This window comes from Coffea arabica, chromosome 3e, assembly GCF_036785885.1.
Source record: "Coffea arabica cultivar ET-39 chromosome 3e, Coffea Arabica ET-39 HiFi, whole genome shotgun sequence".
Lineage (NCBI taxonomy): Eukaryota > Viridiplantae > Streptophyta > Magnoliopsida > Gentianales > Rubiaceae > Coffea > Coffea arabica.
This window is the reverse complement of record NC_092315.1, coordinates 43562681-43578071: the sequence shown is the minus strand read 5'-3', so window position 1 is coordinate 43578071 and position 15391 is coordinate 43562681. Positions and strand designations below refer to the sequence as shown.

Here is a 15391-nt window from a genome sequence, read left to right as displayed (position 1 = left end):
ATGGTCAATTGTAAACAGTTAAAGTTAAACTAATATATTGACAAATCTACCATTTCATTACTTTTAAACCATAGGGGTTTATGTGATAAAGTACCAAACCACAGGGAGTAATTTACCCTTCTTTTATCTTATGCTTTTGAATTAATTACCTGTACATTGCCTCCTTGAGTCCATTTTAGTTGCACTTAGCGTCTAACCAATTTAATAGGCATTTTAACAGGTTAAAAAGTTTCTGTGAATACATACATAAAGAACGAAAATAACAGACACTTCCTAGACATTGCATTTGTGAAATAAAATCGTTTTCGTATTTCATTTCTAATGTCTTTATATAACTCTCTAATTTTTTTTGTGAAATAAAATTATTCTCGTATTTCATTTCTAATGTCTTTACAAAATCCTCTGAATTTTTTTAGCTCAAATCCATTAGAACATTGCAAAGATCATCCTATTTTCTTTAATCAAACTATACATCAACAATGTTGATTTCTAGATTGAAGTACAAACAAAAGGAAAGAAATGCCCCCAAAACACAACTTAATTGATAGGAATATTAGATAAGTGGTCATGAAATTCCTAATTCGATTCTCAACTCCACTTCTTTTCCTTTTCCATTTTGTAGACCCTTTAATTATGAAAAATTAAAGAAAAAGAAAAAAAATGGGACAGTCTCCAGTAGCTGTGCTGTCAAGTCGAGTCGAGCTCGAAGGTTATGAGCACTACTCGAGCTCGAACAAGCTTCAAACTTCAGACTCGAACTCGACTCGATGTAGTTAAAAAAAAACTCGAGCTCGAACTCGTATAAGATTCGAGCTCGAGTAGCTCGTAAAATGAGCTCGAAAACCTGTGCAAAAAAATCTGTGCTTTCCTTCATTGTCCACACAAATAATGATTTATGATTTATGAAATCCCTACTTTGTCCACACAAATAAATAAAGGTGGTAGAATGGTTCATTGTAAATTTCATAAGTTGTTTACCTATATTAGTAATTATATATATAATTTTTTTAAAAATTTTTTGTATGATACTCGATAGAACTCGTCGAGCTCTCGAGTATCATATATCTAAGATCGAGCTCGACTCGATAGCTCTAACGAGCAACTCGAGCTCGAGATCGAGCTTGGTCAACCGAACTCGATCTCGAGCTGCTGACCAAGTAGCTCGCGAGCTCGAGCCGAGCTACTTGGTTCAGCTCCACCCCTAGTGCACGCGGACTGGAGAGTCTCCAGTCCTCCAGTCCGCGTGCACCCGTGCTCCCTTTCCTATCCCCACCCATTCCAGCTCTCAATGATTGATTAGTGGCTCTTCGCTCCCCTATTCGACTTATCTTAAGGTCTAAAATACTTGCTAAACTTTCGCTTTGACTATCGGTAAATCTGTCTCTAGATTTCAGAGTAGGTGTAACTAAACAAAGGAACAAAAGAATTGAAGAACCGTTAGAAGCCATCATCATCAAGTCTCGACTTATTCTTCGTCGGGATTCTTGCAATAGTTGATTTCTGAGAATCAAAAAGAAGTCAATCTCACAACAAAAGAAAGGCAACCTCTATTCACGTGCACAACTTATATTTTGGGGTTATTATCACTTTATCTACTTAACGTTTGGTGCCACTATCAATTTTCTCCTTAACGTTATCTTTTAGTCACTTTACCCCCAAGACTAACGGTCAAATTTAACGGAGTTTGTTAATTAAAGTAAAAAGACATGTTTAACCCTTAAAATTATTATCACTTTAACCCCATAAAATATAGTCTCATTATCAATTTACCCCCTAGAGTTATTTTTTTAGGCAATTTATCCTACTATTAAACCAACTTAGCAAGTCAGAAAACTTTAGAAGAAAATACCCTCCTCTTTGCATAATAAAAATAATAAAAAATTTAAAGTGACTCTTCTCCTTTTTACTATTAAGAAAAAAGTCAAAGTATTAATTTCTTTCTTCTTGGCAATCTTATTAATATTAAAAAAATAGAAAGATGGAAAGGGGGAGGTGGAGGGGAAGAGGGAGAGAGAGAGCTCAATTCTTTTTTTTTAAAAAAAATTACAAACAAAAAAGAATTAAATACTTTTATTATTTTAAAATTAGTTCACTTTTTTGTTTACCACCAAATTCCAATCCCAATCTCGACAACCTTAAAATAATACCATAATGTTAGACTTTTCTTTATTTTCTTTTTTTGCAAAATCTAATTTTTTGTCTCCTTCTTTCCTAGCTCTTTTTCTTTTCCTAGTATTAATAAATATGAAAAAAAGAAATTTGAGAAAATCCTTTTATTTTTATGTTTTTCGATCTCTTAAATTGAAAAAAAAAAAAGAAGAATAACCATTTCAACTTTTTTATTTTTAATTATATATAAAAAAGGGTAAATATATTTAAAATTTTTTGACCATACTAGTTAGATTAACGATGAGGTAAAATGCCTAGAAAATAATGTTAGGAACTAAAGTGATTGTATCGCTATAATCTAAACGAATAAAGTGATAATAACAATGTAGTAATGCTATAAAATAAAAGGGTATTTTTGTCCAAAATTTCCTAACATGTTGAGTTGAATTACTTATGAGGATAAAGTGACTAAAAGATAACGTTAGGGGGTAAACTAATAGTAATGATATAGTTTAAGGAGATAAAGTGATAATAACCCTATATTTTGATCTTTCCTCTCTATTTCCACTTTACACCCTATAATCTCTTATGTACTAGTTTGGCTAGTCTTTCAACACCTTTGCTTTAATGAGCAACCAAATTTTTGACTGAAAAACAATTGATTAGATGGAGAAGCTTTTGTTCACCATTGGGAAAGAGATTGCAATGTAGTGGTCTGTAAATTCTGGATGGAAGGAGTTAGGGCAAATTAAGGTCTCATCCTTACAAAAAAGGATGTATGTTTACAGATTTACTGATGCAGAGTCAAAAGTAAAAGTGCTGGATCAGTCTTCATGGCCCATGGCTAGCAAAATGTTGCTCCCAATGCCATGGAGTCCTGATCTTGATTTTCACAAAGAAGAGTTGGATGCTACTCTAGTTTGGGTGCAATTCCCAAGAATGAAGCTCCAATACTATACTGAAGCTGGCCTGAGTGAACTTGCAAGTTACATTGGTGTACCTTCTCGGATGAATTGCGTGCAGGGATGTGACAGTAATTTCATTTAAAAATTGTACAAATTTAGAGTAATCAATGCTATATACATGACTACTCCTACTTTTCCTGAAATTTCCAAACTCCCTTGGTGGATTTAAGGAGTAAAACATATTTATCAAAATAATCCTACATATGATTCCAGAGATATTTTAATGCTTAAGATTATTTCAGCTGGACTAGACTTTAAAGATTCAAATAGATATGATGCCTTTCATCATACATTGATAAGCAAACTGCTGCCCAGGATCATGTTGCTTATGCTAGAATTTGTGTTGAGTTAAGGATTGACGCCCCTAGGCCTTCAAAAAATTCTTATTACAAGGATTAAATTACTTATTAACCCCTGCAATTTTACATAATGCCAAATAACCCCCATAAAATTTTAAAATAACCACATAACCCCCCTGTGATTTTGTGTAAAGTAGAAAATGAACGGAATGCACAATCAATTATAGTGTTTATATCAATTTCAAAGTCAGCGTGATATATTCTTAATATTCATATGACTCCCTTATAGTTTGTATAATATCCACTTTACCCTCTGTGATTTTTGCATTTATTTATAATCTCCCTATATCTTTATAAAGATGGTTAAGCCATTGATTGATTTAGCATTTAAGTAAAAGAACTATTGGTATTTCAACTAATGTCAATAAACAGGCTATTTTCCATCAAATTTCCACTTTTCAAAAAATTATAGGGGGTGAAATGGATATTTTGAGATGTTAGGGGATCACATGGCAATAGATTAAAACCAGGGCTATACATAATTTAACCTTATTATTTTGAATTTGGGGAATTAGCCAATAGGGTATGAATGGATTCCAGTCACTGCCAGAAATTTGGACATAATGTGAAAATGTGCCCATTGGTGGCTAAAACTACCAAAAGGCTATCGAAGGAATCAAAAGGTGATATTTCCAAATCAGTTGGGAAAGTGCATGAAGAAAAAGCAGAGAAATTGGTTGTCTTGGAAGAGGATAATGTAGTGGCTCCTAGATATACTAAGGTGGATGATTGCTCAAATAAGGCTACAGGTCGAGTGACTCAACTGGGGTCTAACTCTCCTCAAACAGGTACAATCTCAGTTTCTCCAGAAGCTGGACCTATTTTAGTTGGGAATGGCAGCTCAGGTGGTGTGAGGCTGAATCTTGAATTGGGAAAAAACCTGTAGAGGTCAGAATTCTCACAAGAAGTACATCAGAAAGGTGAAAAATTGGGCACAGGTGCAAGGAAACGCACGAGTAATAATCTCTATCCCTCAATTACATAACGAACTTAGTATGCTGGAAGATTAGGGGGTTGGATGACCCTGTTAAACAATCAGAAATTCAAAAGATTGTGAATCGTACTACAGCTAGTATGCTTGGTATTACTGAAAATAAGCTCCGTATTGAAAATGTGGATAGAGTTATGAAGAAATGTTTGCCAAATTGGCATTATGTGCATAATGGTAGTATTTGTAGTGTATGTAGAGTTATTTACTGCTGGAAAAATGATATGACCTGCTCTGTACTTAAAATTCATAAGTAGTGTATTCATGTTTCCTGGAATTTCCTGGTTTTGATATGTTTATAGTAACTATGGTCTACGCGATAAATAAAGTTGAAGAGAAGAGACCATTATGGGATCACATTCATAGTCTTAAACCTCTTGCTGATGGGATTCCCTGGATTATAATGGGATATTTTAATATCATCAGGAACTATTCTGAAAAGTTGGGAAGTTTAGAATATGACCTTGGTGCTATTTCTGCATTCAATGATATAATAATTGATACTCTAGACATTGGTGAATTTCCTGCTAAGGGCTGTTTCTACACTGTGTGTAATAAGAGAGAAGATGGTGGGCGTGTATATGGTAAAATTAAAAAGAGTTTTTTGTAAATAAAGAATGGTATTCTGGTTTCCCTATTACTGAAGCAGAGTTCCTTCCTCCTGGTATTTCTAATCACTCTGCTATGCAAATATCCATTAATTCTGAGTTAAAATTTGGCCCAAAGCCTTACAAGTTCCATGTTTTTTGGATGAGTCATCAAAAGTCTGGAGAGATCTTCATCAGATATGGTTAGACCAGGATGATTCTCAAGCCAGCCCAGTCAGGAGCATTTGTCAAAAGCGCGAGTCCTTAAAGCTAAAGAGTTCAATAAGGAATTTTTTTATAACACTTCGCTTAGAGTGCTTCAAAAATGGGAGCAGTTATGTCTGATTCAGAAATCACTCACTGGACAACCTTCTGATGAAAATGTTATTCAACTGGAAAAGATTGTAAAAATGGAGTATATTGATCTCCTTAAGGCCGAAGAGGCTTTCTATAGAGACGAAGGCAGGGTGGAGTGGCTTAGAGCAGGTGATAAAAACACAAAATATTTTCATAGACAGGTAGCTAACCATACAGCAAAAAATAGAATTGTGGCATTGTAAGCTGGTGATGGTGAAACTGTCAAGGACTATGAGAAAGTTAAGGAGATGGCTGTGGACTTCTACAAGCAATTATTTAGCAGTTAGAATCTCAATCCTGACAACTCCAGACTACACCAAGCCCTATCCAATAAGCTTTCAGATGAATAGAGGCTTAATCTCCAAGCTGAGATAACTGAGCAGGGATTAAAGAATGCAGTATTCCAGATAAAAGGTGGAAAAGCTCCAGGCCAGGATGGCTTCTACGCTGAATTCTTCAAAACAAATTCGCAACTGGTTGGTAAAGAGGTTATTGATGCTTTGCAATTTTGTTTTTCTCACAACTACATTTATATGCCTCTAAACAGCACTATTATCACACTATTGCCATGGCAGCTTTTACTGCTCTGTTTGAATGGAGCATTGCTCATAAAAGTGGTTTTGTCTTCCATCTGAAATGTGGAAAGGCTGGACTATCCCACTTGGCCTTTGCTGATGATCTCTTCCTCTTAACTGGTGCTTCTCCTGAATCGTTTCAGTTAATTAATCACAATATACATGAGTTTGGAGAGTTATTTGGTCTTAAGACAAATTTCCAAAAATGTCAAGTTTTCCTAGCCGGAACTGTTGATAGTTTAGATAATGAGCTATGCAACATTGTTCATATGCCTAGAGCGGAATTGCTAGTAAAGTATCTTGGGCTGCCACTTATTACCTATAGACTATCTATGAAGGATTGTCAATCAATATTTAGCAAGATTCAAAATTGGGAAAACAAAAAGCTCAGTTATGGTGGAAGACTCCAGTTGATCCAAGGTGTGCTCAATCGTATTCATCTTTATTGGGGGAGTGCTTTTATCTTGCCAAAGTCAGTTGTGAGAAAGATTGATTATAGCATGTTATCATCCTTCTTAAGGGCAGGAGAAGTTAAGCAGCATTATAACCCCAAAGTCTTCTAGAATGATGTGTGTACTCCTAAGAAAGAGGGTGGACTGGGCTTTGTTAGGAGAATATTAGTATTCTTATAGATAATAAATTAGTAAGGGTATTTTTGTAAATAGTCGGTTAGGTTTGTACTTCTATAAATACTAGTTGGTCACTCATAATACGGTGACTAGATGTTTTCCTCTCAAGATACCTGTTAACATGGTATCAGAGCAAAAGTCCTAGGGTTAGGGTTAAACATCTAGCAAAAGTTTTGGTCATCGCGACTGTTCACGCGATACTGTTCACGCGGGCACTATTCATCGGATACTGTTCACGCGACACTGTTCATGGCATTGTTCACGCGGCGCTGTTCACTATTCATGGCACTGTTCACGCGCTGTTCATCTCGAGTTTTAATCCTTCGTTTGGTTTGGAGTGTTATTCACTATGGCTGAAAGTCTATCAAAAGGTATTGTGACGTCTACTAATATTATGCCAATGGTGATGCCTCAAATCACAAATTGGAAGTTGAATGACACTAATTATCAACAGTGGTCAAAAGCCGTTAAGATTTATCTGACAGGCTTGGGAAAGTAACGATATCTCACAAATGACTCTCCTACGGAGGACAACAAGAAACTAATGTGGATTCAAGAGGATGCCCAAATTCTTGGAGCAATATGGAATTCTATGGAGCCACGAATTGCTTACATGTGTTCTCATTGTGAGAGAACAAAAGAAGTTTGGGATTATGTCCGGTTATTATACTGTAGTAATCTTTCACGGATGTATGATATTTCTTTGGAGTATTTTCAGTTGCAACAAGATAACAAGACAGTAACTGAATACTTTGCTGATCTTAAGCGAGTTTCAGAAGAATTAAATGCCGTAATGCCTCTCTCAAGTGATATTACAGTTATGCAGAGGCAAAGAGAACAAATGCTTATGCTCAAATTCTTGGCCGGTCTCAAACCAGAATTTGAACCAATCAAATCTCAAATTTTAGCAGGTGAACAATTACCATCCTTTGCATACGCGTATGCTCGGGTCTTACGTTCTGTATCTAAGCTGAACTCACACACCTGAAAACTTTGAAGCAGATTTCTCCAGAAAAGCCGGATTATTGTGCTGAACCAATATTGCGCAGCAGATTGCCCACAGAGGTACTCAAGGATTTCATTCCAAAATCCTTTGCAGAAAACTGCTAAGAGGCTGGAACTTGGAGAAATGGTTGCTGCATCTCAGAGTCAAGTACTGGTAAGGTCCATCATCAACTTTGATTTTAAAAAAGTACTGGTAAGGTCAAAAGGTCCCACACGGAGGGTGACGGAGAGACAGTATCTGATCTATCACAAGTTGACTCGATCCATCCTTCGACGGCTGATTAGGTATCTAGAATCCTGAACTAGGACGGACTGGAAGGAACCACGGGCCACCAACCCCCGCGTTCGTCAATGTTTTGTCTGCTCAAGAGTATGAAAGTTTATGAAAGTATTGTCTTCATATTCATACTTTTGCCCCCGATAAAAATGGTGAGGAAAAATTTAACTTATACGCGTTATTCACAAAAAAAAAAAAAAAAAGAGATAAGAGATGAGAGAATAAAAATTTCAATAATCAATAAAAAGCATTGCACTTTCAATTGAGCAAAGAGACGTTGTATCAACTTCGTCTTGATTTAATGGATCCTAAATTAGCACTTGGAAAAGTTTCTAATCATTTTTTTCATCTTATATATATCACATTACACGTAACGTTATAGTATTATTTTTTTAAAAAAAAGTAATATACAGAAAACTTTCTTATAGTTTCACTGAAAATCAATAAGTCATCTTGTGATTTTAAAATATTTACATAACTGCCTTGTACATTAAATTAATATGGAATTTCGCATGTAACCTGTAAGTGATATATTATTATTATTACTTTAATATTTTTTCTTTTGTTTTCATTTTTTCATTTTTCTTTTTGGTGCTCAAATTCTTTTCACTTAACTTTCATAGGTGATTTTACAAATTTTAAAACTTTTGAGATACTTTTAAAATTTTTAAAATTTATACATCATCCTCCTTCCTCTTTCCTCCCCTCCACCTACTACCACCCAGCATCACCAGCTGCCACCACCTTCTTCTCTTCTCTTCCCTTTTTCACTTCCCCCTCCCCCTCTTCCCACTTCTCCTCTTCCCCCCTTTCCCAACCCATCCCTCTCTATCCCCCTCCCCTCTCCTTGGTGACCAAATCTGGCCGCAACCATAGGGCAGCTTGCCGACAGATCATAGGGTCGTTCGTTGACTTTCGACAGAGCCACAAAGAGGTTTTCTATATTTTATCGAAGAAAAAACTCCTTCAGGTAATCTTTAGTCTGAACATACATACATTTCTTGCCACTCTATTGTCATTTTGTTGATTGCATTAATGATTTTTTCAGTCGGTTCATGTTTGATGTCCTTGTTGGAGTTCTATAGTACATGATTTGCTTTACATGCATTTGTCTTGTGAATTCCTTGTTACCCTCTAAAGTGCTCTTTTGTGTTTGTTTTCTGGAATAGCGGTTTTAACTTGGGTTTTTATTTTTATTTTTTTTGAGGGAAGACAATAAACCTTACAAAAAAGAATAGAGAAAAAAGAGGATTTAAAAATTGAACTGGAAACGTCACGGATTTTTAGCTAATGTTTTTGCCAATTAAACTGCATCATGGGACAAGGTTTTCATCCTTTGAATGTGCCTTTGAAGTCCGATTAGTTCAGGTCATTTAATTACCAAGTTGCGACATTGTTATACAACAATTGTATTAAGGTACCTTTTGTCTCAGGTGCTGGTACTATCTTCTGGTCAATTGCACTTTAACCCCTTAATATTTGAGGATTGTAATACTTGCCCTTGAACCTTAAACATATAACTGTAGACTTTTTAAAAAAGTAAAAATGAAAAAACTTTAGTCCCATACTCCTCTGCCTAATATTTATTGTTTACAAGGTCAATAAAAGCTTGAGCATTTTAGTAACCAAATACCTTTTTTTTTTTGTGTAACTCGGAGCATGCCCCGACTCGAACCTTTAGAACTCGAGCTGGCACATCAAATCGGAGGAGTGCGCCACGACCCCACGCAGCGACTCCGGGCGAGTCACAGGGGTAAGAGCCCGCTTACCGCTGGACCACCCCTGTGAGGGCCAAATACCAAGTTTCACTTGTGCTTTAGATGGCAAACCACACGTTATCATTCTGGAAGAATTAATTATGCATAGTTTCATGCCTTACAAGCCGTTTATGAAGCTAATTGATGCCTCCATTTAACCCCACTTGTTTCATTTGGCTTAATGATGGTATGCCCAACTATAATTAAAAGGCTGTTACCAATGCACAAACCACGTTTATTTTATCTACAATTATCTCTGGGCAGACTAATGCCTTCTTCCCCAATTTGAATTGTATATTTCGAGGACAAATTTTTCCTTGAAATGTTTGGCAACTGACAGGTGCCGAACCTGTGCAATAATAATAAATAAATCCTAACTACCACCTGCAACAGCTAGTAATCAATTCGAGTACTGGAGCAGGGACTCTAGGTGTGCAATGGGTTACTTGATTCACCCTGTTCCCGAAGAGTTTGCTTAATCCGATATACCTGAATCAATTATTTAACTGAGTTCTCTAACTAGTAGATAGTGGTAAGCAGGGTCGTCTCCTCAGGGACTGGAGAGATATTTGTTTCTTTTCAAATCAAGATTAATGGGGGGTTTTGGTATCAAATGCCAACTAAACAAATTAACTGCAGAAAATAATTAATTAAAAGAAATAAATGAGAGAAACTCTAGCCAAGGGTATACTTCAGAAATGGTTCATGCACTGATCATTGATTCAAAGGTAATTCCAACATTTACTAATAGATTGGTTCTAGTTGTCTCGCACGCGCTAAACAACCAACCCTTCCTTAATTTATCGATAGCCAAGGTACGACCGTTAGCTATTTCTCTAACCCAAAAACAACCCTAGGTACGACCGTAGGATTCAATTTCCAGATTGCATTAATAATTAGAAAGGCCCAATCCTAACCAATAAACACGCTACGAGGGTTTATTTAAGCTAGATCATATATTCCCCTGACATAAACCCAATTATACCAGTTGCTACTGGGATAGAGGTAACGAACAATTACGGATTCAATTACCTCTATTTAGCAAAATAGCCTATATGAATAATTAATTATTGCGCACTAATCAATCATACACAAGAGCTATAACAGTTAAAAGCAAAGAACATATTAATACCAATAAATGGAGGAAATAATTAAAAGCGGTTTAGATCTCACAGCATTAATTGAACCAATTCATCAGCTGTCCCTTGACTAGAATTAGAGAATTAGCCCTCCATTAATGGAGGACAAACCGCGCGTGGAAAACTGAGAAAGGTTTGCACTTCGATTATCCCGCTTCGGTCCACCACAGGAGGAGAAAGCTCAAATTTGTATTGCTCTCGATTGTTAAGTGGAAACATACGAGAGATTGCTTTTGTTCTCCAATTCGATTCGCACAAGGTAGGACAGCCCAAGAGCAAAGTCAACAATGACGGCTCCTTTAAGCTTTCTTCCTTTTTCCAATTGAAGTCAAGATACACGAGAGTGAAAGTTTCTCAATTGCTTGATTTCTCAAGTTGTCCAGTCAAAACATGAAGAATTCGTTTCTCACAAGTCAACAATGATGGCTTCTGTCCGTTGCCTTTTTCCACTCCAGGCTGCGGCTCTCTCCTCTCATTCAAAAACCAAAAACGAAGACTCCCCTCTAACCTAAGCCGCGCCAGAGATAAATTACAAATTGTTACTTCTCAAAATTGCAGCAAGACTCCCTAGAAATATATTAAAATAAAATCTATTACAATTAGGTTTTTTCAGCTTCTCAAACGGGCCCCACGTCCGACGAATCTCCTAAAAGTTAAATTTAAGCACTTTTCGGCACCCATTCCTGCAATTAGCACCCAAAACAGAATATTAGTAAAATCCACCCAATTAACGAAAATATTCAGTCAATTAATTATGCAATAACGCCCAAAATACCCACTAAAATGCAACCTATCAATCTCCCCCACACCTGAACTATGCTTGCCCTCAAGCATACTTAACTCAGAAGTAAAATCAAGATGCTAAGCAAATCACAGCAGTTTACACCAAGAATGGCATTCCAAGTTCCCCAATAACCTTATCGAAATCAGAATATACTAAATCAGCAACGCTCGCAGTTCAACGTGCACTCATTCACTCCAAAGTGTATATGAAATGTTTATAAGATGGCTCTCAAATCAACACAATAGAATGACACTACCATAAGCTTGCTCTTATATCATATCTCTACCACTTACTTATGAATTTAAATGCAGCAATCAAGGGACTTCAAAAGGTTGTAATGGGGCTAGGGTGAGAAGGTAGGATAAAAAGGAGTAGAAAGGGTGCAAAAGTATAAAGAAAGTGCTCAGAAATTCATTACACAGATTCTTGTACATTTGAAGCTTCAAGGCATCTCAACCATCTTATAAGTGGAGTACATTGGCATTTGCCACGGCTTTCGACTTTTCTCCTTTTTCATTCATCTACTTCCCCTCTCGTTTTCTTTTCCCTTTTTTTTTTTTTTTTTTTTTTTTTTTTTTTTTTTTGTCCAATACTCCCAACCAGCACCCTAAAGGTCAACTTGACTTGCTGGTTTCCTGCACTTTGTCTTCTTTTCACATCCCTTCTTTTTTCTTTTGTTTTTTTTTTTGTTTTTTTTTTCGGTGCATAAATGGGTGTAATGCCCTTCGAATAATACTCCAAAAGTCTGTATAATGAAATCAAAGCACTTCTTCACACGAGGTACAAAAAGAAAGTCTAAAGAGATGTTTTACGGCTAGGAACTAGGGTCTCAAGCGAAGAGTAGGAGTTAAGGCTCAACTTGGCTCCCTAATGGTAGTAAATAATCCAAGGGTCGGTTTTAAGAAAGTCCAAAATGGCTCATTCCTAGGTGCCCTATCATTTTAATGCATTAAACTCATGTAAATGTGGTCTTGACATGCATAACCGAGCAAGTTCTAGAATGACAAACCATGTGCACTAACCACTCAATCAAACGAAAAATTAGGCCCAAAAATCGCACAAGTGGTCAAATTTATGTCAAGTTCAGCATATTAATCAATCAATTCAGTATCAAGGAAAGTGGAACACCCCATGGCATGAACTTACTATGTACGCTTATATCCCAATTCGCATTCATCATCGTTCAAAGAAAAGACAACTACTAAGGCAAGGAAAAACTCAATCAGACAACGAAAAGCACAACCAAAGCATAGTTAACCCTCCCCCACACCTAAACCTTTCATTGTCCCCAATGGAAGCGGATAAAGAGGAAAATAAAGCGATAAAGGCACGACACTTCCCTTAATATGGCGGGGCAGAGGTGAACTAAGGTCGTGGAGGGCACGGTGGCCGGAAACCCACGTGGTGGAGGTACTGCGCTAAATTCTGGGCCATGCCGGCCATTTGGCCCTCCATTCGATCCATACGATTGTCCATGTGTTGCATCTGGAACCGAAGAGCTGCAAGCTGGCTATCGACGGAGGAAGATGGTGGGGGTGCCGAAGAGGAAGGTCCAGGTGTATCCGTAGAAGGACCACCAGCCTCCGGGGCAGTGGATTTGGAAGCGCTGCGCTTCGGAGGAACAGAGATTGGCCCCGGGGGAGCAAACTGGAAAACGCCATTAACCTGTCGCACAAGACCCATTCTCTCCAAACAAACCAAATCGAGAGGTTCCATAGTACAAGCACGATGCAAATTATGGTTATTTAAGTCCAAAACCCCAAGATTCACTGCCAACTGAGTGATAAATGAGCCTAAGATTAATGGCTTATTTTTCTTAGTTAGCACAGTTCGGAGCTGGAGGGCAAACCAGCCACCCACATTGACCTTAGTCCGAGTGACCATGCACCAAACGAAAAAGAACTCGGGCTTAGTCAGAGTACCCGAGCTATCCTTCCTACCTGAGAAACTATAGGCCATGAATCGATGTAAATAGCGGTAGGCGGCGCTCTTAAGATAAGAGGCCTTAGACTGACTGGGGTCATAGCATTGTCGGTCAACTGACAAACCACTCCAATAATCAAGGTAATGAGAGAAAAATGGCTCCGAGTACTCGCACACACTGTGCATGTACTCCTCACTCTGGGAGTAGGGAATATCAATAAACCCAAAAGCCAAATTAAACTCAGTTATAGATTGGATGAACTCTCTACCCATTAATCGAAACCTCACTACCCCAGGAGTGGTAACGGAAAATTCATCAGGAATATTAAGTTCAAAGGTAGCATAGAATTCCCACGTCAGTTCAGTGAAAGCAGGTAAAATGATAGAAGCATAGCGGGTCCAACCTACGTTAGTCAAGTGCTGCGTGACTTCATCCCTCAGGTTTAAAATATCAAGTGTAGGGCCATGGATGTATTTACAAGGAATAATCTTCCTTGTGCAAGCCGATGCATACCGCTCCTTGTCGGCAGCCCGGGTGAAGGTCAAGTGACCGCCAAAATGGGCCGGAGAGGAGATATGAACCTCCCTATTCCGCCCAAGGCGAGTACGGGGTCCTCCAGGCCCAGTCGATGGGGAAGGTCGCTCTAAGGGGACCGTAGGCTGAGGGGTGGAAGTGGAGGGCGTGTTTTTGCCTTTGTTCTTGGGTTTAGTCATTTGAAATCAGAGGGAAGGTCCAAGGCAGGGGAATGGTAACCCAACGAGATCAACAAATAGCCAACAAATAGCCAATCAAAACAAATGATCCTCAGCCACAGCTCCCAATCCCAAACAAGTGCACAAATCAACAATAAAATTACCCCAAGAGTCAATTAAACCTGCGAGCACCAAAATTTTCCCCAAATACAACCAAATAAACCCAAAAATCAATTAAGTAGGTAAGCACAACAATTTTTCCCAAGACTAATTAAACAGGCAACCAGGGTAAAAATTCCCCTCCAACTATCACTGATTAAGCACAAAATTCGACAATTAGCCAGCAATCACCCACGGATATAACACAGCACCCAAAATCAAGCACAAGATTTCTGTCCTGAGCTAGCAAATAAACATTCTATCATCAGCTACAAAATTAAATTCTGGCAGCGGAACCATCAGCTACTTAGTGACAGAAATTGAAAAAGAAATCACCGGAGTCGCGCAGAGGCTGCTTGGAGGGCGCGCGCTTCTGGGCTGGAGCTGCGCGGAAGAAACGCGCGGGGGCTGGAGCTGGTGCGCGAGGGTTGCGCAAAGCCTGCGCCTGGAGAGGGGCTGGGCTGGCGCGCGGCAGGCTGTTGATGGGCGCGCGATGCGGCGCACTGGAGTGGCGCGCGGGTTGCTGCTGGAGCTCTGCTGGTGGTGAGGGGCGCCTGGACAGAGCTCGCGTGCGTTTGGGCTGCCTGCGAGAGGGGCTCGCGCGAGGAGGCTGCTAACGACCCGAGCGCGCGAGCGAGGCTGCTGCTGGGTGGATGCTGTGCTGGAGTGGCGCGCTCTGTACGCGCGGAGGAAGCGCGCGGCCTGGGCGCGGCTGCTCGAGCTGATGGCGGCGCACGGACTGCGCTGGAGTCGCGTGCACTGGAGGGGGCCGAAGGCTTCTGGTCTGCGCGCGCGGGCTGTGGTCCAGACTGCGGCTGCTGCTGGGTGGATCTGGACCAGCGCAGGAGGACGCGCGCGGTCTGATTCTGGCTGCGCGCTAGCGCGCGGCAGGCGAGGCTGGGCGAGGCAGGCGGCGGCGCGATGGGCTGGCGGCAGGCGCGCGCGGTCTCGCGCTGCTGGGAGACGCGGCTGTGCAGCGACCGCGATGGACGGCGTGTGGTGCGGCGGCGGACCAAGCAAAAGAAGGAAAAGAAGAAAAGAAAGAAAAGGGAGAAGAAAGAAGAAAGAAAGAAAAAGGAAGAAAA

The 15391-nt window shown here is 39.2% G+C and overlaps 1 protein-coding gene across 1 annotated transcript; it reads left to right on the top strand.

The window, feature by feature from the left end:
• Nucleotides 1–4728: 4728 nt before the first annotated feature.
• LOC140038544 (uncharacterized) lies at nt 4729–6503 on the top strand. The gene is made up of 4 exons (XM_072083926.1): nt 4729–4998; nt 5344–5526; nt 5749–5853; nt 5913–6503. The coding sequence occupies exons 1-4, from the start codon at nt 4729–4731 to the stop codon at nt 6501–6503; spliced, it is 1149 nt and encodes a 382-aa protein (XP_071940027.1).
• Nucleotides 6504–15391: the final 8888 nt, after the last annotated feature.

Coding starts and splice junctions, on each gene's coding strand:
- LOC140038544 (XM_072083926.1), top strand. CDS start 4,729: ATGGTCTACGCGATAAATAAAGTTGAAGAGAAGAGACCATTATGGGAT. Junction 5,527..5,748: donor CAAAATATTTTCATAGACAG/GTAGCTAACCAT, acceptor ATAACTGAGCAG/GGATTAAAGAATGCAGTATT. Junction 5,854..5,912: donor CGCAACTGGTTGGTAAAGAG/GTTATTGATGCT, acceptor GCCTCTAAACAG/CACTATTATCACACTATTGC.